Raw genomic sequence first — 23,552 nt, 5'->3', positions numbered from 1 at the left:
ATAGATCCTGAGAAATCAGTACCCTGAACAACCACCTCTGGCCCTAATAACGGCCTTGATATGCCGGGGCATGGAGTCAAACAGAGCTTGCATGGCGTGTACAGGTACAGTTGCTCATGCAGCTTCAACACGATGCTACAGTTCATCAAGAGTAGTGACTGGCGTATTGTGACGAGCCAGTTGCTCGGCCACCATTGACCAGACGTTTTCACTTGGTGAGAGATCTGGAGAATGTGCTGGCCAGGACAGCAGTCGAACATTTTTTGTATCCAGAAAGGCCCGTACAGGACCTGCAACATGCGGTCGTGCATTATCCTGCTGAAATGTAGAGTTTCGCAGGGATCGAATGAAGGGTAGATCCAGGGGTCGTAACACATCTGACATGTAACGTCCACTGTTCAAAGTGCCGTCAATGCGAACAAGAGGTGACCGAGACGTGTAACCAATGGCACCCCATACCATCACGCCGGGTGATACGTCAGTATGGCGATGGCGAATACACGCTTCCAATGTGAGTTCATCGCGATGTCGCCAAACACTGATGCGACCATCATGATGCTGTAAACAGAACTTGGATTCATCCGAAAAAAATGACGTTTTGCCATTCGTGCACCCAGGTTCGTCTGAGTACACCATCGTCAACGTAAAGGGTAACCGCAGCCATGGTCTCCGGGCTGATAGTCGATGCTGCTGCAAACGTCGTCGAACTGTTCGTGCAGATGGTTGTTGTCTTGCAAACGTCCCCATCTGTTGACTCAGGGATCGAGACGTGGCTGCACGATCCGTTACAGCCATGCGGATAAGATGTCTGTCATCTCGACTGCTAGTGATACGAGGCCGTTGGGATCCAGCACGGCGTTCCGTATTACCCTCCTGAACCCACCGATTCCATATTCTGCTAACAGTCATTGGATCTCGACCAACGCGAGCAGCAATGTCGCGATACGAAAAACCGCAATCGCGACAGGCTACAATCCGACCTTATCAAAGTCGGAAACGTGATGGTACGCATTTCTCCTCCTTACACGAGGCATCACAACAACGTTTCACCAGGCAACGCCGGTCAACTGCCGTTTGTGTATGAGAAATCGGTTGGAAACTTTCCTGATGTCAGCATGTTGTAGGTGTCGCCACCGGCGCCAACCTTATGTGAAAGCTCCGAAAAGCTAATCATTTGCATATCACAGCATCTTCTTCCTGTCGGTTAAATTTCGCGTCTATAGCACGTCATCTTCGTAGCGTAGCAATTTTAATGGCCAGTAGTATATGTCCTTCACAGTGATCACCTAGCACCTGAGGCTGTTATTGCCTCTTAGATATCCTATCAGGCACATTAGTGCACTCTCATGGTTGATCTTCGTGTCATGGAGAATTTCAACTTTAAATAATTTACATACTTGCCGATAGCGTGTTCGTGTATTAAGTTACGTTGACATTGGAAGATATCTTCTTGTGCATCACTTTTTTGTCAAGTAGCGTCTATATATTCCCTCTTCATTTCACATATGCACTCATGAGCGGCAATAATATGCAGAAGTTTCGTGATGTCTGAATATATATACTGAGGTGACAAAAGTCTCAGGATACTTCCTAATATTGCGTCAGACCTTTTGTCCCGCGTAGTGCAGCAACTCGACGTGGCATGGACTCAACAAGTAGTTGGAAGGCCCCTGCAGAAATATTGAGCCGTGCCACCTCTACAGTCGTCCATAATTGCAAAAGTATTGCCGGTGTAGGATTTTTTGCATGAACTGATCTCTCGATTACGTCTTATAAATATTCTGTGAGACTGATGTCGGGCGATGTGGGTGGCCAAACCATTCGCTCGGACTATCCAGAATGGTATTCAGACGACTGTGGCAGGGTGACATGGCGCTTTGTTATGGGAATAGGAAGTCCATGGATGGCTGCAAGTGGTCTCCAAATAGCCGAACATAACCATTTCCAGTAATGATCGGTTCACTTGGACCAGAGGACCTAATACATTCCATGTAAACACAGACCACACGATTATGCAGCCATCAAATGGCTCTGAGCACTATGGGACTCAACTGCTGAGGTCATTAGTCCCCTAGAACTTAGCACTAGTTAAACCTAACTAACCTAAGGACATCACAAACATCCATGCCCGAGGCAGGATTCGAACCTGCGACCGTAGCGGTCTTGCGGTTCCAGACTGCAGCGCCTTTAACCGCACGGCCACTTCGGCCGGCTATGCAGCCATCATCAGCTTGCACGGTGCCTTGTTGACAACTTGGGTCCACGGCTTCGAGGGGTTTGCACCATACCCGAACCCTACCATCAGCTCTTACAAACTGAAATAGTGACTCATCTGACCACGCCACAGATTTCCAGTCGTCTCGGGTCCAACCGATATAGCTAAGAGCCCAGGAGAGGTGTTGCAGGCGATGTAGTACTGTTAGCAAAGGTCCTCACGTCGATCGTCCGCTGCCATAGCCCGTTAACATCAGATTTTGCCGCAGTGTCCTAACGGTTACGTTCGTCGTACGTCCCACATTGGTTTCCGCAGCTATTTCACGTAGTGTTGCTTGTGTGTCAGCACGGACAACTCTAAGCGAACGACGGTGCTTTCGCTTGTTAAGTTTTCCGTGGTGAGAGGTAAATGTTTGAAAGTGGTATTCTCAGCACGGTCTTGACACTGAGGGTCTCGGAATATTGAATTCCCTAACGATTTTCGGAATGGATTGTCCCATACGTCTAGTTCCAACTACCGTTCCGTGTTCAGAGTCTGTTAATTCCTGTCGTGCGGTCATAATCACGTCTGAAACTTTTTTACATTAATCACATGAGTAGAAATGACAGCTCCGCCAAAGAAATGCCCTTTCATACCTTCTGTACGCGACACTACCGCCACCTGTATAAGTGGCTATCTCTATGCCATGTCGTTTGTCATCTCATTGTATATTTCTTAGAATCTGAGTTGATAAATCATATTTATCTACCTTCTTACACACTTAAGGTCAAGTGATTTTACTTTGAGGGTAGCTTATGGTTTAAATCTTCCCAATACTGTTTTTTTTAAGTGAAACAGATAAAGAAATGCGTTCTTTATTGACACTTGCCCTTATTTAAGACTTAGTAGAAACAATGTCATACATAAGTAGCTTTATAAAATTTGTTGATTCTTGGCTTGCAGAAACGACAGTTTCTTTTGGGTAAAAAAAGTTACGATATAAGAAATGTGTCATGATACACCTTCTACGGATTATAACGGAACGGAACTAACCAGCTTTGTGGCGTAGTAGAAAACGTCTTGAGAACCAAACTGAGGATGTCTGAAAGTTCATTACGATGCTCTGCAGTGTCATGGGCGACGTATCTAGACATGAGTCCCTATCCTCGCTTTGTTCCTCAAGACACCGTTTATAATCCATCGAAGATTGTATCATCTTGTTGCACTCTGCAGATGGAGCTGCTACGATTAGTGCCTTCCTTATCAGTAAAAACTGGGTAATATGGTCCATATTTTCGCTTTAATTCCCGGCCAAACAATATGAAGATACCTTTACAGATGAAAGCTATTCACAGTAACCACTGTAATATATTATTTCTTACACAGCAGTCACACAGTCAGTATGATACAAATGATCATCTTTCATACAGTTTTCCTCAGTGTTAAATAATCCATAAATTCATAAACCGGTATCATAATCAAAGATAGCCTTTCTTTTTTTTTTAATAAACTTTGTATGTAGATTCTACCATGAAGTAATCTAAAAAAATTTATTGAAAAATTGCACTTTATGAGTAAGTGTAGAGGTACATATTAGTATCACCAAAACTTCTTCGAAAGTGATTATTGCTTGCCATAGACAAAGAGAAGAGGAAAAAAACAATTAAAGCTACATCACAAAACACATATAAAAATATTTATGATTAAACCGTAGAAATTGAATGCAATTCAGTTGGGCAAATTACATAGAACATTTGACTTTTAACACATTTGATGGAGTGACATGGCTTTATGCTCTGTCGTTTCTATCTTTGTTGTAGCCTCCTTGTTAAGGCACAAACTCAGTCCCGGGGAAGCACGTTAAGCCATGCTCCACCCTTCGGTGTCATGATCTTGCGTGTAGGATCAATCCTGAGTGGCATTTTGGTTCGGTAACATACTCGAAGTTCCACCTCTGAAAGAATTGCAGCTACCGCCATCTTCAGGATCAGCAAAGCAAGCTCGTTCCCTGCAACACAATAAGTTTGACGTTAACTTAACGTTCGTCAGTAAATTTTCACAAGAATAATACATAATGGCAACAAAGTTTCATTCAAATTTCGCTACTCTGCGAGAATTATATGAGTGAAGAAGCTAGTTATATCAGAATTATGATAGATAACTGATCAGTGCAGTGGAACAAATACAAAATAAAGTGACCATTTGTTGTTTTGGAACGGCTACTAGTGATGGTGTTTCTACAGCTACAATGGCAGTATGACAAGCAATAACCTTTCTTTCACAGCTGAGAACGATTTTCAAATAAAAATATGTGATCAGGCTATATAAAAAGAAAAAAGTAAAATGAACGTAATTATGGTGCAGGCAGCTTTTTGCTACGTTATTATTCTTTTCAGACAAGACGAGCATAATCTGAGGCATGTACTCAGTGGTCATGTTGACACTGATATGACTTTCAATGCGTTCCTCGAAGTATGTAAGTGAGCATGGAGTGAAAATGCTTTTAATTTTCAAGTTATAAGCGAAGATCATAAGAAAAGACTGAAATTGCAATCCGGTGGTGTTATTAAAACATCTAACACCAAAAATCAACATCTATAAAAATTAAGTCTCGACTCGACGTAAATCAAAGCGAAAGCTTATTGACACAAAACTCAACACACTACGTCACAACGCCCAAGAATAAAACTCCCATACCCAATTTGGTGTTCATAACTTTAAAAGTACACTCTAAAATAAAATCGACTCACAACGAAGGAATTATCCGAATGGGATGGAAATGGGTAGATGTGATGTACATGTACAGACAGACAAATGATTACAATTTCAGAAAAACTGAATGATTAATGCAAGAGAAAGAGCTTCAGAAATTTAGCAAGGCGATTACGTGTTGGTCCATCTCTAGGCCTTATGCAAGCAGTTTTTCGACTTGGCATTCACTGATAGACTTGTTGGGTGTCCTCCTGATGGATATAGTGTTAAATCTAATTGGCGCGTTAGGTCGTCAAAATCCCGGAGATAGTTGGAGGGCGCTGCCTGTTATGCTCCAAACGTTCTCGAGATTCGACGACCTTGTCATACGGCACGACAACAAGGATGCAATTTCTTTTCATAACAGGACCCCTTTGGTACGTCGATGATATTATAGGGCTCGTTTTGTTGTCCTACATGGAAAGCTATCTTGGGCTTATACTTCAGCAAGATAATGTTCGCCTGCACACAGAGAGAGTTTCTAATGCTTGTCTTCGTGCTTGCCGAACCCCACAGTGGCCAGCAAGGTCTTCAGATCCTTACCCATCCGAGACCGTTTGAAGCATACTGGGCAGGGCCGTCCAACTAGCTCGGGATTTTGACGTTCTAACGCGTCGATTGAACAGAATTTGGCACGATATCCCTCAGGAGCACGCCCAACAACTCTGTCAATCAGAGTCACGCCGAATAACTGCTTGCATGAGGGCCAGAGGTGGACCAACGCATTACTGACTTGCCCAATTTGTGAAGCTCTTTCCCTTGAATAAATAATCCAATCTTTCTGAAGTTCATGTTATTTGTTTACCTGTAGATGTGCATCACATCTACTGACTTCCGTCCCATTCGGATAATTCCTTCGCGGTACGCATTTTTTTATTGTCCTAGAGTGTGTATTGGACCTCAGTTTCATTTTGAACATTGACGAATTGCTAATGGCTCGTGAACTATTGTTTGAAAGAGTATAAAATTTTGGCGCAGTGGATATTTTGATATCATAATGAAAAAGTCATGTCATCAAAGGACGCCATTTTTCGACACTATAAAGCTGTTGGCTTCCCTCTCACATCGATGCAGCAGTCTATTTAGTGAGAAGCATGTCTTCTCATGGACCGCCTACAGCTTGACTATGAAGTCAGACACACCAGTACTGACCTAATGAGACGTTTTCGCTGCAGCGAAGGTCTTGCACAGAAGTATCTCTCTCTCTCTTTCTCTTCAGCCTTCCAAGTACACTCAGATGCATAATATATTTCTCAGACGTGTGTGTGTGTGTGTGTGTGTGTGTGAGAGAGAGATAGACAGAGAGAGAGAGAGAGAGAGAGAGAGAGAGAGATATGAGTAACACCGATTTGCACAACTTACGTCAAGCTTAAACAGTCTTTGGAAATACTGTAGTATTGGCAATGTTTTTTTTAACATGGTGCCAGTTTTATGCAATTTAGATTAAGGTTATTCATTTTTCAGTATGAGAATACTCTAGTATTGGCAATATTTTTATTTGAATCCGGTTACATTTTTTTACACGACGGCTTTGCCGCAGTGAATACACCGGTTCCCGTCAGATCACCGACGTTAGCGCTGTCGGGCGTGGCTAGCACTTGGATGGGTGACCATCCGGCCGCCATGCGCTGTTGCCATTTTTTGGGGTGCACTCAGGCTCGTGATGCCAATTGAGGAGCTACTCGACCGAACAGAAGCGGCTCCGGTCACAGAAAACCACCATAACGACCGGGAGAGCGGTGTGCTGACCACACGCCCCTTCTATCCGCATCCTCAGCTGAGGCTGACACAGCGGTCGGATGGTCCCGATGGGCCACTTGTGGACTGAAGACGGAGTGTAACTTTTTACACAGTTCAGATGATGGTTAGGTGTTTCTTTAAAAAAATAATACAAATCATTTAAATTGAACATGTAATATAATACTGTTTGCATGTTTCATTAGTATTTTCTGCATTTCCCACCAGTATGCCGTCATTGAAAAAATCTCGCGGCTTGTGACGTCACGATATGTCATAGATAAGGTATGAGACGTCACTGATAAGAGGGAGTGTGGCTTGTGACGCATTCGTTCAAGGTCGTTTAAGTGCAAAGTGGCGCCCATCTTGGAGTATCACATCAGTGGTATTCAATACTGGGTTTAAGTGCAAAGTAAGGCAGTAGTACGTACCTATACTACTTTTGCGAACACGCATTTATTCAATATTATAAAATAGATCTTCTCTAAATTTAAAGTTACACTGTCCTTCGGCTCATTAAATTTGAAGTTTGGTACCCAAGTGGAGACAATCACACTGAAATGTGGGCTGTCAGATACAGGTACAAAGCTTACCGAAATCAGAGCTCACGCCACCGTGAACAGAAGTGCCAGTTCCTCATAGGGGGTTGCTGTTATGCGGATTTGGTTGAGAATTACGTCAGAAAATAGAAACTTAAAAAGTGCAGCATTGTCTGTAGTGCACCCACTTACGAAGGCAATTCAGCGTCCTTGGTCCCAGCCTCTCGGCCATGAAGACAATACCGAAGGCATTATCAGCGCAGAAAACGAACACACGAAGTAAAACAATAAACTGGTAGCCAAGATCGCAGAAATTCTTTTTATTCCATGGTATCATGGAATAAAAAGAATTCCTGCGATCTTGGCTACCAGTTTATTGTGTTACAAGCATCTAGATCGCTCCCACATGAGCACAATGTGCTCCCTACAAAACACACGAAGTATCATCTCATCTGTTAGCAGTCAAGTCCGTAGCTGCGACAGGCTATAGTTTTTTCCTGTATTCGCTCCATTTGCAGGTGAAAGGCTAGGGACAGCAGTCAGCGTAGACCTAACACCGACGACCCCTCTCGCCGACACTCAGCTTCATTCTCTCCTTGTCCGTCAGAATGTCGGGTTATACAGCCATCTTTGATCTTAGCCAAGTTCACATTCTTTTCTGTTTTGTATTTCTGAACTTTTAATTATGTGTTCAAAGTCCTCTACTCGTGGAGACAATCCTTAGCAGCCCAACGATCATACTGTAAGGAAAAATAGATTGCAGTATTTCGGGATAGATTGCGGTATTTCGGGACATAGGGAGCCTCTTCCTTCACAGGGGGCGTCCTGGCAGAGTTGTTTCCCTCCGCCTCGGACCTTCAGAAAAAGGCTCCATTGTTTCCTCGACCTACTCTATCATATCGGTGATACCAATATGGAGTTATAATAGACCTGTTAGGAAATTGATTAAATTAAAAATGATAATAATAACACTAAACATCCCAAAATCGTAAGTTAAGGTTTTGGAACATATACTGTATTCGAACATTATGAAGTACCTCGAAGAACACGATTTATTGACACACAGTCAGCACGGACTCAGAAAATATCGTTCTTGTGAAACACAACTAGCTCATTATACTCATGAAGTAATGACTGCTAATGACTCGAAGAAAACGATTTATTGACACATAGTCAGCACGGATTCAGAAAATATCGTTCTTGTGAAACACAACTAGCTCTTTATACTCATGAAGTAATGACTGCTATCGACAGGTGATGTCAAACTGGTTCCATATTTTTAGATTTCCAGAAGGTTTTCGACAACGTTCCTCACAAGCGTCCCCTAACCAAGTTACGTGCGTATGGAACATCGTCTCAGTTGCGCGACTGGATTCGTGATTTCCTTTCAGCCAGGTCACAGTCCGTAGTAACAGACGGAAAGTCATCGGGTGAAATAGAAGTAATATCCGGCGTTCCCCAAGGAAGTGTTATAGGCCCTCTGTTGTTCCTGATCTATATTAACGGCATAGGAGACAATCTGAATAGCCGTCTTAGATTGTTTGCAGATGATGCTGTCATTTACCGTCTTGTAAAGTCATCAGATGATCAAAACGAATTGCAAAATGATGCGAAAAATGGCAATTGACCCTGAATAAGGAAAAGTGTGAATTCATCCACATGAGTACTGAAAGAAATCCACTAAATTTCGGTTACACGATAAATCACACAAATCTGAAGGCTGTAAATTCAACTAAATACTTAGGGATTACAGTTACAAATAACCTAAATTGGAACGATCACATAGTTAATAGCCGGCCGAAGTGGCCGTGCGGTTAAAGGCGCTGCAGTCTGGAACCGCAAGACCGCTACGGTCGCAGGTTCGAATCCTGCCTCGGGCATGGATGTTTGTGATGTCCTTAGGTTAGTTAGGTTTAACTAGTTCTAAGTTCGAGGGGACTAATGACCTCAGCAGTTGAGTCCCATAGTGCTCAGAGCCATTTGAACCACATAGTTAATATTGTGGGTAGAGCAAACCAAAGACTGATTCATTGCAGAACACTTGTTGGACTGACGGATGACATCGGAAAAATACAAAGAAGGGCAGCTCGTTTTGTATTATCGCGAAATAAGGGAGATAGTGTCACAGACATGATACGTGAATTTGAGTGGCAATAATTAAAACAAAGGCGTTTTTCGTTGCGACGGGATTCTCGTGAAATTTCAATCACCAGTTTCCTCCTCCGATTGCGAAAACATGATCATCACGATAAAATAAGAGAAATCAGGGCTCGCACAGAAAAATTTAAGTGCTCGTTTTTCCCGCGTGCCGTTCGAGAGTGGTACGGTAGAGAGACAGCTTGAAACTGCTTCATTGAAGCCTCTTCCAGGCACTTTATTGTGAATAGCAGAGTAATCACGTAGATGTAGATGTAGATGTGTTATTGCTGCTAAAATGTTCGTTTTATTACTTTCATCATTTGCTCTTCTTTGTCCAATCCAATGTATGTGAAATCTTATGGGACTTAACTGCTAAGGTCATCAGTCCCTAAGCTTACGCACTACTTAACCTAAATTATCCTAAGGACAAACACACACACACACCTACACCCACCCACCCACCCACCCACACACACACACACACACACACACACACACACACACACACACACACACACACCCATGCCCGAGGGAGGACTCTAACCTCCGTCGGGGCCAGCCGCACAGTCCTTCTTTGTTCTTGGCGAATTTTATTCTCCATTCTTCCAGTTTCTAGAATTTTTATAATGTTTGCAAAGACAGATCGTGAATCCTTGGCACCATCTGCATACTCCTCAGCATATAACCGCATCGCTATTCTAATAGATTCGCGGCATTCGCCATGAACGACATTCAATTTTTCGACTGTAGTGTACATTGTGCATGTCTCAGCGGCCTGAGAGAAGTAATCTGGTTGCTAAAATAGCAGAAGACAGACTGATGGACTTCAAGAGGCCAGGTAAACACAAGAATCATAGCTGAGTTACGTGTTAGCTTAGATTTGGTATAATACGACAGACGTTTGTGAAACGTCTTCTCCTAACGGCGGGACAGTGGTATGCGGCGCTTTTATCTTAATACTATATGATCAAGTCTCATACATGTTATGTCGTTGAAGTTCCATCAGAAGAAAACAAAGCTGATGCCGTAATTTGGCGACTATAAACGATAAAAATTGCACCTATCAGCCAAAAAATTCTGACCGCTGCTCACCGCGATGTAGGATGCCTCCTGATGGCGTTGCGGCCAGGTGACGCGGCAACAAAAGTGTGTAGGCGGAGCAGACACGAACGGGGGACCATCCTAAAGAAGATATGGGCTGCAAATGGGGAAATCCGTTGAGAGAAGCGACTTTGACAAATAATAGATTATTATTACGTGGATCCTGTGAACGAGTATCTCGAAACAGACGATACTGTTAAAATGTTCACGTGCTACTGTCGTGAGCATCTACGGAAAGAGGTAGAAGGACAATGAAACTACCACTAGGCGCTAAATAATTGGAAGTCCACGAGCCTTCTCAGAACGTGGGGTTCTGAGGTTTGTTTGTTCTATAAAATAGGATACATTGTGATCTGTGGCATCTCTGCCGAAAGAGCACAATGCTGGTCACGGACAAGTGTTTCGGAACACACCGTTCATCGCACATAGTTGAGCATGGAGCTCAGCAGCAGATCACCGCCACGTGGTCTCATGTGAATCCAACGACATTGTCTATTACGACTGCAATGGGCACGGAATCATCTGGATTCGACCGTCGATCAACGGAAACATGTCGGCTCTTCAGGTGAATCACATTTTTACTACATTTGGTCGATGATAGTCTCCACGAACGTCGTTATCGAGGAGAACGGGGGCTCAAAACGTGAAGCGCGCCACGGACACAGGCTGGTGGGAGCAGTAGTTTGCTGAGGAAAATACACTCTTGCACTTGCACAGGATCTGTGGCAGTAATCGAAGACACCCTGACAGCTACGAACCACCTGTATCCCTTCATCCGTGAAGCCTTCTCCAACGGTAATGTCGTCTTTCGGAGCCAGAATCGTGCTGCAGTGGTTTGAAGAGCTTTATAATGAATTGACATTGATTCGCCTGATGCTGATCCTATAGAACCCATATGGGTCGCTGTCTGGGGCCATCACCGCGTACGCAAATCAGTGGCCCGTTATTTTCGCGGATTACGTGACTTGTGCGTAGACATCTAATGCCACATATCCCCACAAACTTACCAACAAACTGTCGAATCCCTGATACGCAGAATCAGTGATGTATTTCGTTCCAAAGACGGACAAACAAGCTATTAAGCAAGTTGCCATAATGTTTTGGCTCATCAGTGTAGTTGCCAAAGTCAGGAAATTTGACGTGTTGTCCGTTATTACTTGGCGAAAAGCATAGCTCGACATATTGATTCACTCTGGATATGTTTGGGGTGGTCCGTCTTAGCTGCCCCGTATATTTGATTGCATCTGGTTATTTACCCCACACTTTCTAAGTTATTCTTCGCATTCTCAGATCATCCTTTCAAGGACACAATCGAACAGAGTAGAGGATACTTCGGTACATACATGAGACATTATTAAAAAAATGCTGTAGCAGTAAGACAATCCTACTACCGATAAGGATGGAGATGACGATGTCAAAGACTGACATGTAAAACGTCCGAAAACGACTTGTTGGTACCAGTATACCTTCCCTGTAATTAGGTGACTTGGGAAACTCTTGAAGTACGAAACACAATATGACTCTTATTTGCGTTGCGTAATTCACCAAACACATAATGAGGATAAACACAGCAACAAGCCAATAACTCAATGGGTTTTGGGGCCAAAGATCATGCCACATGGCTCAATACCACAGATACAGTTTAACGTCCTCTCTACAGCTGCATGGTGACATTATTGGCAGAATTACAAAACTCTCTCTGAACACTCTAAATACCCCCACAGACCCTGGTGGGCCCATTGGTACTGACTGGCCGCCGACTTATCTTTCACCATTGGCGTCATTGGATGTGGTATGGAACTGCCTGAGATCAGCACACTGCTCTCCTAGCCACTGTCAGTTTTCGTGACCTGGAGCCACTAATACTCATTGAAGTAGCTCTTCAGGAGGTATCACGAGGTTGAGTGCACCCAGTTCCAATCTCTCCACCAAGGAAAAATCTCTGTCAGTACCAGAATCACATGTGGATCCTTCGCATGGCAGTCAGGTGCACTGACCATTCAGTTATGGAGATGGACTAATGGAATTGTACAGCTAAACTCGCTAAAGAGACGGATTAAATACTGTACGAATATGTGTGAAATATGTTAAATCCATCTGAAATACACACCGAGGTGGCAAAAGTCACGGGATACCACCTAACATTGTTCTGGTGTAGTGCGGTAACTCGACTTAGCATCGACTCAACAAGTCATTGGAAGTCACCTCAAAGAACATTGTGCCGTGTTGCCTCTGTAGCCAAGCATACTTGCGAAAGTGCTGCTGGTGCAGGATTTTGTGCGCAAATGGATCACTCGATGATGTCCAATACATGTTCCATGGGATTCGTGTTGCGCGATCTGGGTGGCCAGATCATTCACTTGAACTGTACACAATGCTCTTTGAACCAAATGCGAACAATAGTGGCCCAATGACATGCCGCGTCGTGATCCGTAAAAATTCCATCATTGTTTGGAAACATTAAATGCCTAAATGGCTGTTAATGGAGTCCAAGTAGGCGAAAATAACCATTTCCAGTCAGTGATCGGTTCAGTTGGACCAGAGGACTCAGTCCATTCCATGTAAACACATCCCACACCACTACGGAGCTTCCAGAGTATCTGTTGATGATTTGAGTCCATGGCTTCGGTGGGTTTGCAGCACACTCTAGCCCTATCTGCTCTTACCATCTGAAACAGGATTCGTCTGACCAGGCCACGGTTTTCCTGCTGTCTAGATTCCAACCGATATGGTCACAAGCCAAGAGAGGAGCAGAGGCGCTGCAGGCGATACTGTTAGCAAAGGCACTCGCGTCGGTTGTCTACTGCGATACCCCATTAACGCCAGATTTCACCGCACTGTCCTAAGGGAAACGTTCGTCGTACGTCCCACATTGATTTCTGTGATTATTTCACGTAGTGCTGCTCGTATTTTAGCAGTGGCAACACTACGCAGACGCCGCTGCCCACAGTCGTTAAGTGAAGGACATCTGCCGGTGTGTTGTCCATGGTGAGAGGTAATGCCTGAAATTTGGTATTATTGGCACACCGTTGACACTGTGGATTTAGCAATACTGAATTCGCTAACGATTTCCGAAATGGAATATCCATGTCCAACTACCATATCGCGTACCACTCCGTTAATTACGGTCATGCGCCTATTATCACGTCGGAAACCTTTTCAAATGAATCATCTGAGTAGAAATGACAGTTCGGCCTATGCACTGCCCTTTACCACGTGTCCCCGATACTAGCGCCATCTGTATTTGTGCATATCGCTATCCCATGGCTATTGTCACTTCGGTGTATGTGTGTCTGAAATAAACGGCCCAGTCACGTTAATGTGACCACCGCCTATGTTCAGCGTCAATATGCAACAGCCACTTAATGACACCATGTGGCAGCACAAGCACTGGAGGGTATATAAAGTGTGTCGGGAGACGCGGAAAATAGTGCGGTAGTTTTTGCAATGCGGAAACGGAGCGGATTATCTGGCGACCAAAAGCTGACGATCATAAGCCTTCAGGCCAAGGGTGGAAGCATTTCCGAAACGGCTAAGTCTGTAGACTGTTCGCATGCCTCCGTGGTTAAAATGTACCGTGCATTGCAAAATGGCGTTACCCAAAACTGGCGCCGAGGCAACTGTGGTGCACCATGGGACACAGATAACAAGGATGAACTAGGGCTGCGAAGATGCGTACAGGGGAACAGACATGCAACTGCTGAGCAACTGAACGTCCAAATGAACCAAGGGCCTAGCAACACTGTCTCCTCAACAACCGTCAAGCGAATATTGATGTATATGGGCCTCGACAACAGGCGCTTGGTTCATGCATCCATGCTGACTGCTGTTCATCGGCGACGAAGGCTGAAATCTGCGCGTCAGTACCGCAATTGGACGTCCGCTGAGTGGCGACAGGTGGACTTTTTACTTGAATGAAGGTTTTATGTTTCATCGGTGGGAAACGTCTGAAAGCATACACCCTGCAAACAGGTGGGAGTGTTATTGTTTCAAGAATGTTTTCGTGGCGTTCCCTGGGTGATTTCATCATTCTGGAAAACACAACGGATCAAGAACAGTATGAATAGCTTGGTGAGGTAATAAAGAAGAACGGCCTTGACTGGGAAGCTAAGAAACTCCGGGCAAAGAAGGTGGAAAAGGCTTTTCGCTGAACTTAAGATGTGAACAATAAGAGATATATTGCCTCTCAAGCATAATTACGGTACTGTTTTACAGTAAAAAATCTGAATATTTATATGAAGGCAAATGTGTCGATTTAAAAAAAGGCGGGAGAAATAGAAAATATGGAGCAGAAAGAGCAGAAAATCCTAAAGAACTATGGGGTCAACAAAACAGAAAAATGAATACCAGAAGAGGAGGAACGAGGATCTGTACAGAAAAACTGAACAAATAAATGTAGCGATGAGAAAACGTAGAATGATGTTTTATGGCCATCTGGTTGCTGCGAATGGAAATAAGATATGCAAGAGAATTTTTAAAGACGTCAACTGGAGAAAAATCTGTGTAGTGCAAGTGACTGCATAGAATCAGAAGTGATATGAAAGAGTTGAAGAGTGAAGTAAATGAAATTATGAACAGAGATCCGCTTCGAAAGGATCTTTAAGGTACCCATCTTCAGAGGAAACCAAAAAGGAAACTATAGTAAAGTCGTGAGAAGTTCGGAAACAACAGCACTATGTGTCGGTTAGACCGTCAGTGAGCACCGCGAGTTCCTGCTGCTAATAAGGCGAGTGCACCGTTCGTTTATTACACATTTTTATGAGCTTCAAACAGGAGCGAATTCAGTAATGGATAGAATCTGTGATTGCTGTGACTTGTTGACCCTTCGCTCACAGCTCCACGTAGTGTTGGCTTCTGTCACACAGCTTGAGGCTGCTGCCAAGTGGCATCACTGTGAGGGGGTCAGATGCAGGGATGCGAGGGACATCGAGCACGTCCCACGTGTCACCCAATCGGTCCACTGCTGTGGCCGCCTCTGGTACTGCCTGCACTGAGGCTGACCCCTCACCTGTGGTCTAGTGGGAGATCATTCCAAAGTCTGGCAGGCAGCGAAAGACTTTCTGAGGGGCCGATCGTAGGGCCTCCCCAGTTCGTTTGACGAACAAGTTTTGGGCATTATCTGTGGCTGAGGAAGTCTCTAAGCCGGACGCAGTCGTCCACACTGTTCCAGAGGAAGCTTCTCGGCCTACAAGGTCTGGGCATTCACAGAGAGTTTACCACTCTCATTAGGATCTGAGACAGCTATGCCCTTTATCACTGTCGCTCAGCCAGATGAAGTCGCCTGTCCTGTTTCAGAGGAAACCTCTCAGCCTGCAAGATCTGGCCAATCACAGAGGCTGGGTTTATTGATAGTTGGGAGCTTCAACGTTAGGCGCGTAATAGGGCCCCTTAGGAACATGGCTGCCTAGTAGGGGAAGGAAGCTAGTGTGCACTTCGTGTGCATACCGAGAGGAGTCATTCCAGATGTGGAAAGGGTGCTTCCAGATGCCATGAAGAGTACAGAGTGCAGCCAACTGCAGGTGGTGGCCTATGTCGGTGCCAATGACGTGTGTCGCCTTGGATCAGAGGAGATTCTCTCTGGTTTAGGGCGACTAGCAGAAATGGTAAAGACTGCCAGGTTTCCCGAAACTCCTTCACCAAAAAAGCGAAGTAAATATTCCTGAATTCCAATCAAGAACAACTGCCTAGATGAGAAACATAAGAGTAGATATCCTCGGTGTAGCAAAGTAGCTCAAATCACTTAATAAAGGCAAGGCCTCCAGTCAAGATTGTATACCGGTCAGGTTCCTTTCAGACTTTGCTGATACAATAGCTCCATGTTTAGCAGTTATATACAACCGCCCTCTCAAGGAAAGTTTCATACCTAAAAACTGGAAAATTGCTCAAGTCACACTAATACTCAAAAAGGTTAATAGGAGTAATCCGCTGAATTACAGGTCCATATCACTATCGTCGATTTGCAGTAGAGTTTTGGAACATATACTATGTTCGAAGATTATGAACTACCTCGAAGAAAACGATTTATTAACACATAGTCAGCACGGATTCAGAAAACTTCATTCTTGTAAAACACAACTATCTCTTTATAGTCATGAAGTAATGAGTGCTATCGACAGGGGATATCAAATGATTCCACATTTTTAGATTTCCAGAAGGCTTTCTACATCTTCCACAAAAGCGTCCTCTAACCAAACTGTGTGCGCATGGAATATCCCCTCAGTTTTGCTACTGGGTTCGTGATTTCCTTTCAGCCAGGTCACAGTTCGTAGCAATAGACGGAAAGTTATCGAGTGAAACAGAAGTAATATCCGGCGTTCCCCAAGGAAGTGTTACAGGCCCTCTATTGTTCCTGATCTATATTAACGATATAGGAGACAATCTGAGTAGCCGTCTTAGATTGTTTGCAGATGATACTGTCATTTACCGTCTTGTAAAATCATCAGATGACGAAAACGAATTGCAAAATGATTTAGGTAAGATATCTGTATGGTGCGAAAAGTGGCAATTCACCATGAATAAAGGAAAGTGTGACGTTATTCACATGAGTACTAAAAGAAATCAGCTAAATTTCGATTACGCGATAAATAACACAAATCTGCAGGCTGTAAATTCAACAAAATACTTAGGGATTACAATTACAAATAACCTAAATTGGACTGATCATGTAGATAATGTTGTGGGCAGAGCAAACCAAAGACTGCGCGCGATTCATTGGCAGAACACTTAGAAGGTGCAACAGGTCTATTAAAGAGACTGCTTACAACACGCTTGTCCGCCCTATTCTGGTGTATTGCTGTACGGTGTGGGATCCGCAGCACGTGGGTGCTGACGGATGACATCGAAAAAGTACAAAGAAGGGCAGCTCGTTTTGTATTATCGCGAAGTAGTGGAGACAGTATCACAGACATGTTACGTGAATTGGAGTGGCAATCATTAAAACAAAGGCAAATTTCGTTGCGACGGGATCTTGTCATGAAATTTCAATCACTAGTTTTCTCCTCCATTGCGAAATCATTTTGTTGGCACCCACCTACATAGGGAGAAATGACGATCACAATAAAATAAGAGAAATCAAGGTTCGCACAGAAAAATTTAAGTGCTCGTTTTTCCCGCTGCCGTTCGGGAGTGGAACGGTAGATAGACAGCTTGAAGGTGGTTCATTCAGCCCTCTTCCAGGCACTTTATTGTGAATAGCAGAGTAACCCTGTTGATGAAGATGATAGGAACAAAAATTATTGGAAAACTTGGAAGTTAAATCAGACGTAGGTACTTACGTAATTCGTAGTAGGCCGAAATCGAGTAAGAAAATAACTGTTAAATTACATAGTACTAAGGTATGCTGCTCTGGCGTGTATAATCCTAGCGGTGAGTCTATAAGCAATATCGGATCCAATTATATGAGGGGCGTTCAGTGAGTAACCCAACAAATTTTTTGTCTCGGTCAGTTTGAGTTGAAAAAATGCGGAATTTGCTGTGGGAGATCGTGGAGTATTCCTGCTTCAGCCCCTACCGTTTCATAGAATTCCTGAAAGTGGAGACACAATACATTGCCTTCAACATGGCGTCTGTAACGGAGGTGCGTTCCAAGCAGAGAGCTGTCACTGAATTTCTTTTGTTGGGAAACCACAGCATCGGAAATATTAATAGGTGCCTGCAGACTGTCTATAGAGACCTGGCAGGGAACAAAAGCACGGCGAGTCGTCTGGCGAGGTGTTTGTCATCATCACAAGAAAGTTGGGTAAATATGTCCAGTCTTCCGCGTGCCGACAGGTCGCACACAGCTCTGAGTCCTGCAATTTGAACGTGCGGACACACTCATTAGAGGTGACCGACGGGTCGCAATCGAACACCTCCCTGCGCAACTGGACGTCGCTATTGGTAGTGCTGACACACTCGTCGATCAGTTGAGGTATGCAAAGCTGTGTGTGCCTGCTGAGTTCCCTACCGCCGAACAGGGCAACGGACGATCAACTTTGCAGAATTGCATGTGCTCTATGAGGTTGATCGTGACAGTTTTTGTCGAACATCGTCACAGCCGACGAAAAATGGGTTCGCTACTTCGAACCTGAAACAAAAGGGCAATCCATGGTGTGGCAGGCACCACCTCTTCTCCGAAGAAAAAGTTCAAAGCCGCACTCTCAGCCGGTAAAGTCATGGTGTCGGTCTTGTGGGACGCTGAAGGAAATCATTCTGTCTGATGTCCTCCCTCATGGTGCAACGATCAAATCTGAAGTGTATTGTGCTACCGGCGGGAAATCGAAGAAACGACTGCAGCTTGTTTGTCACCACATAAACGCAAATGAACTTCTCCTTCTCCATGACAAAGGGAGGCCTCACGCTAGTCTGCACACCAGAGAGGAGCTAACAAATCTCATTGGACTATTCTTCCACATCCACCCTACAACACGTATCTCGCACCTTCCGACTTCCATCTGTTTGGCCCTATGAAGTACGCACTCCGCGGAAAGCAGTACGTGGATGACGCCGAGGTTGTTAGTGCATCTATAGTAGTATTAGCGGCTTCATTCTGGAACATATCCCAGTTGAGCAAGCGGGTTTCAGGCCACAGAGAAGTTTCTACGACCAGGTACAGGCTCTAACAACTTTCATAGAGGCTGGTTTCCAAGGAAACGTGCAGACATTTGTCGCGTTCGTAGACCTAACCGCGGCATACGACGCAGTCTGGAGAGAAGAAAATGGTTCAAATGGCTCTGAGCACTATGGGACTCAACTGCTGAGGTCATTAGTCCCCTAGAACTTAGAACTAGTTAAACCTAACTAACCTAAGGACATCACAAACATCCATGCCCGAGGCAGGATTCGAACCTGCGACCGTAGCGGTCTAGCGGATCCAGACTGCAGCGCCTTTAACCGCACGGCCACTTCGGCCGGCTGGAGAGAAGAGATGATACACAAATTACTAAAAAAAAAAAAAAAAAATGCCTAAAAACTGTAACTCTCATCAACACCATGATAAACAATATATATTTCGGTGTTTACTTGGGAGAAATTGTGAGCAAAGAGAGGAAATTATGTAATGGTTAACCACAGGGATCCATCTTAGCCACTGTATTATTCAACCTATGTATCTCCGATCTCCCCAATACCAGGTCAACAAAATTCTGCTAGCAGACAATATCGCTCTTGCTTGTAGAACCAAGGATCATGGACGAGCGGAGACAATTCTCACAGAAGATCTAACCGTTATGAGTGCTTATTTTAGAAAGTGGCGATTTAAACCGAATACAAGTAAAACTGAAGTATGTACATTCCACCTGACAGACAAAAAAGGTAATGCGGAGTTCAGAGTGAAACTTAATAGAAACACTCTTTGCCATAACAAGTACCCTAAGTACCTTGGTGTCATCCTTGACTGCACCCTTTCATATAGAAAACATCTCGAAAACACTGCTGCCAACATTAAAACTCGTATCTATATTATTCAAAAATTGTGTGGATTGACATGGGTAGCTTCAGCAGGTACCTTGCGCACATAATCGATTCCGTTGGTCTGCTCAGCATCCAAGTATTATGACCCAGTGACGCTAAACAGCTGCCACGCCAACTGGATCGTCGTCCAATTGAACCAAACTATGCGGTTAATAACTGGGGCAATCCGACCATCACCGACTTATTGGCTTCCTCTGCTGAACAACATGTATCCACTCACAATCCGTAGAAGCGAGACCTTGCTTAAGAAATACCGCAAGCTACAGGAGAACCTACAGGAAGACATACCAAGTTTACGACGAAATAGACTCCGTTCAAGAAACCCACCATTACGACAAGCAGAACAGCTACATTCCAGTAATACCAGGATGAGAGACCTGTGGGACCACAGATGTCAACTAACTGAAAATTCCCAAGGCAGTGTTATAGGACCTTTGCTTTTCGGTATCTATATAAACGATTTGGGAGACAATCTGAGCAGCCGTCTACCTTTGTTTGCAGATGACGCTGTCGTTTATCGACTAATGAAGTCTTCAGAAGATGAAAATAAACTGCAAAACGATTTAGAAAAGATATCTGAATGCTGTGAAAAGTGGGAGTTGACCCTAAATAACGAAAAGTGTGAGGTCATCCACATGAGTGCAAAAAGGAACTCGTTAAACTTCCGTTACACGATTAATCAGTCTAATATGAAAGTCGTAAATTGAACTAAATACCTAGGTATTACAATTACGAACAATTTAAATTGGAAGGAACACATAGAAAATGTTGTGGGGAAGGCTAACCAAAGACTGCGTTTTATTGGCAGGACACTTAGAAAATATAAGAGACCTAGTAAGGAGACTGCCTACACTACGTTTGTCCGTCCTGTTTTTAGAATACAGCTGCGCGGTGTGGGATTCTTACCAGATAGGACTGACGGAGTACATCGCAAAAGTCTAAAGAAAGGCAGCACGTTCTGTATTATCGCGGAATATGGGAGAGAGTGTCACAGAAATGATACAGGATTTGGGCTGGACATCATTAAAAGAAAGGCGTTTTTCGTTGCGACTGAATCTTCTCACGAAATTCCAGTCACCAACTTTCTCCTCCGAATTCGAAAATATTTTGTTGACACCGACCTACATGGGAGGAACGATCACCACGATAAAATAAGGAAAATCAGAGCTCGTACAGAAAGATATGGGTGTTCATTCTTTCCGCGCGCTATACGAGATTGGAATAATAGAGAATTGTGAAGGTGGTAAGATGAACACTCTGCCAGGCACTTAAATGTGATTTGCAGAGCATCCATGTAGACGTAGATGTAGATGTAGCTTGAGTGGTTCCAAAAGTATAATTGTGATACTATGGTACAGACCTCGACAGAAAACGGTAGGTCGGATTGAACAGATATGTCACTAGGCATGGCCGAGTGCGGAGACTCTCTTTAGAAATGGGGTGCTACAGAGTCTCCGGTTTATGGCTGTGGGGCTCCGAACGAGACAATCAAGCACATTACAGATGAATGCCCCTTGAATTCCTACCAGGGGTGTTGGAGCGCCCTCATGAAAGCTGATGATACGGCTCTTATACGGATTAGGAACCTATATATTGGCATTTAGTTAGTTTTATATGTAGCTTTCATATTCTTGTTGTATGTAGTATTACTGATTTCATATACCTGTAATTTTAAACTGCATGTGAGCCATACGAATGTGGAGTGGAGTGGTACCATGCGAGCATACGGGCCCTCCTAGTAAGGTGGTGTAAGGTCGTCGCATTGAACGTAGATTATGTTGCAAAACGGGATTTTGTAGCCAAAAGAGTGGGGAATAACTTGGTGTATTGGAATCCTGTATAAAACCAACCTGCTTTCAGAAAAAAAATGTGTTGTATTAATTACTGAACGCCCCCCGTACTGTGGCTGAGCTGGTGCGTTGCTGGCGCCAGTTTCCATCGATTGTCTTCTCATCGTTGAGTTGACTTAGATGCTTATTTGTCTTCTTCACATCTTTGGCGGCGGGGGATTTTAACTGCAGTACGCGCGCTCTGTTGGTGGCTGGTGTGCGGGTATGCGCGGTGTGAGGCGGTGTGACTTGGGGCTGTGTTTGTATGCAGCACGGCTAGAGGCCGAGTGGGCATGACGAAGGAACGTGACCAGCCGCTATTGCGAGTTTAACCGTTACAATGCAAATTTTCTGGCCATGATGATGGGGACTTCCTCGAGGTTGGGAGGACAAGTTCCGTCGAGTTGGTTACAAGTTACACAGGCCGAGCGAATTGGAGTCGTCGAGTTGCTTCGGTGGGTGGTGTTCATATTAACTAAATATTCCAGTGTACTAAAAACCGTTTGGAATTGTTCCAGTAGCTTATCATTGAAATTGGTGTTGTCACTTGATAACTTGACGGCAGTTAAGGAAGTGTAACGATGCCCACCAAATAGACAGGAAGCATGGCTAAACGCGTAGCTACAAGTGTAACGAAGATCTGCGTAAGTCTGTGTTCGGCGTTCCAAGCTGCGCTGAAATATTTTTCCTATTCTACCTGTTATGTCATTATTTTAGTCTGGCCTTTAAATGTGCGCCGAGATTATTCATGCTATTCTAACTTTTATGCCATTATTTTAGTGATGGTTTTAAGGGATTGGCTAACCAGATTTTAAGAGCCTTGACTGCGCAAGTAAGTCACGGAGGTTAATTCTCTTGGTTTCATTTGTGGAGTATATCGTCGCAAGATACTGATAACTAGTTGTGCAGTTAGGATTGTGTATCTCATGCCTCAGAATATTGTCTGCCGCTAGTGTGTTTTGTGTTGCAGATAACTGGCATGCTTGACGCGAGCAAACTGGGATCGGACTACCACGGTGGCAGAGTGATATTTAAGGCCCTGCCCCCTCCCACGTCTCGGGTTTTGTTGCAGCTGTCCTGTAATTCGATCCTTTCGGTAGAGAGTTATGGTTTCTGAAACTCAATCGCAGTGCACAGTTAAGTACCTTTTTATTTAATTTCCTGTCCCGTGGATTTCTTGTTTTGGTTAAAATCTTTTGGGGTGCTCGAATCCATCACTAATTCTCATGTAGAGTGGAAGTGGCCCCTATTAAGTTTCTCTTGGAAAGATCTCCTTATAGTCATGTACTAAAATCATACGAACGTGGTATATGCAAGCAGTGTTGTTCTAATTAATCTGAAGTTGGCCGAGTAAACTTTAAAAATTTTGGAGCTCAGAACTTTGGTGTGAGTTAGTCATGTTAGTCATATTTTATGGATCAGGATTTTATGAACATTGTATTAGTTAATGAAGAGTTACCTAAGTAAACCTTAAAATTTTGGTGTTTGTTGAACTCAGAACTTTTAATTGTGATAATTATGTAGTCATATTTTACGAGCATGCTTTTATGTATATTGTGTTTGAATTATGAAGAGTTGGCCAAAGAAGCCGTAAAACATTATTGTCTGTTGAATTCCGAACTTGGATGAGCTAAAAGATAGATAAGAGTTTCCATGTAAGTGATGAAGTAGGTGTGGTTCATTTGTCAGTCATGTTGAATTAATTATGGATCCATGGACAGGGTTTTAATTAATGCAAGTGGTTGAAAAAAAAAACGATGTGTGGAAGATGTCTTAAAAGATTTTGGTGTTCTATAAGACAAGCTTTTTTGT

At 43.8% G+C, this 23,552-nt stretch overlaps 1 protein-coding gene across 1 annotated transcript in view; it reads right to left on the bottom strand.

Moving 5' to 3' along the window:
• Positions 1-3,822: 3,822 nt before the first annotated feature.
• Positions 3,823-23,552, bottom strand: part of LOC126484426 (cytochrome P450 6k1-like) — a 59,052-nt gene continuing 39,322 nt past the window's right edge. Inside the window, exon 5 of the mRNA XM_050107939.1 lies at positions 3,823-4,202. Coding sequence (XP_049963896.1) covers positions 4,036-4,202 — 167 coding nt within the window. The 3' untranslated portion in view covers positions 3,823-4,035. The remainder of the gene's footprint in view (positions 4,203-23,552) is intronic.

Source organism: Schistocerca serialis, chromosome 6 (assembly GCF_023864345.2).
Source record: "Schistocerca serialis cubense isolate TAMUIC-IGC-003099 chromosome 6, iqSchSeri2.2, whole genome shotgun sequence".
NCBI classification, from domain to species: Eukaryota; Metazoa; Arthropoda; class Insecta; order Orthoptera; family Acrididae; genus Schistocerca; species Schistocerca serialis.
The sequence above is the reverse complement of the archived record's forward strand: the minus strand, read 5'-3'. Positions and strand labels throughout refer to the sequence as shown.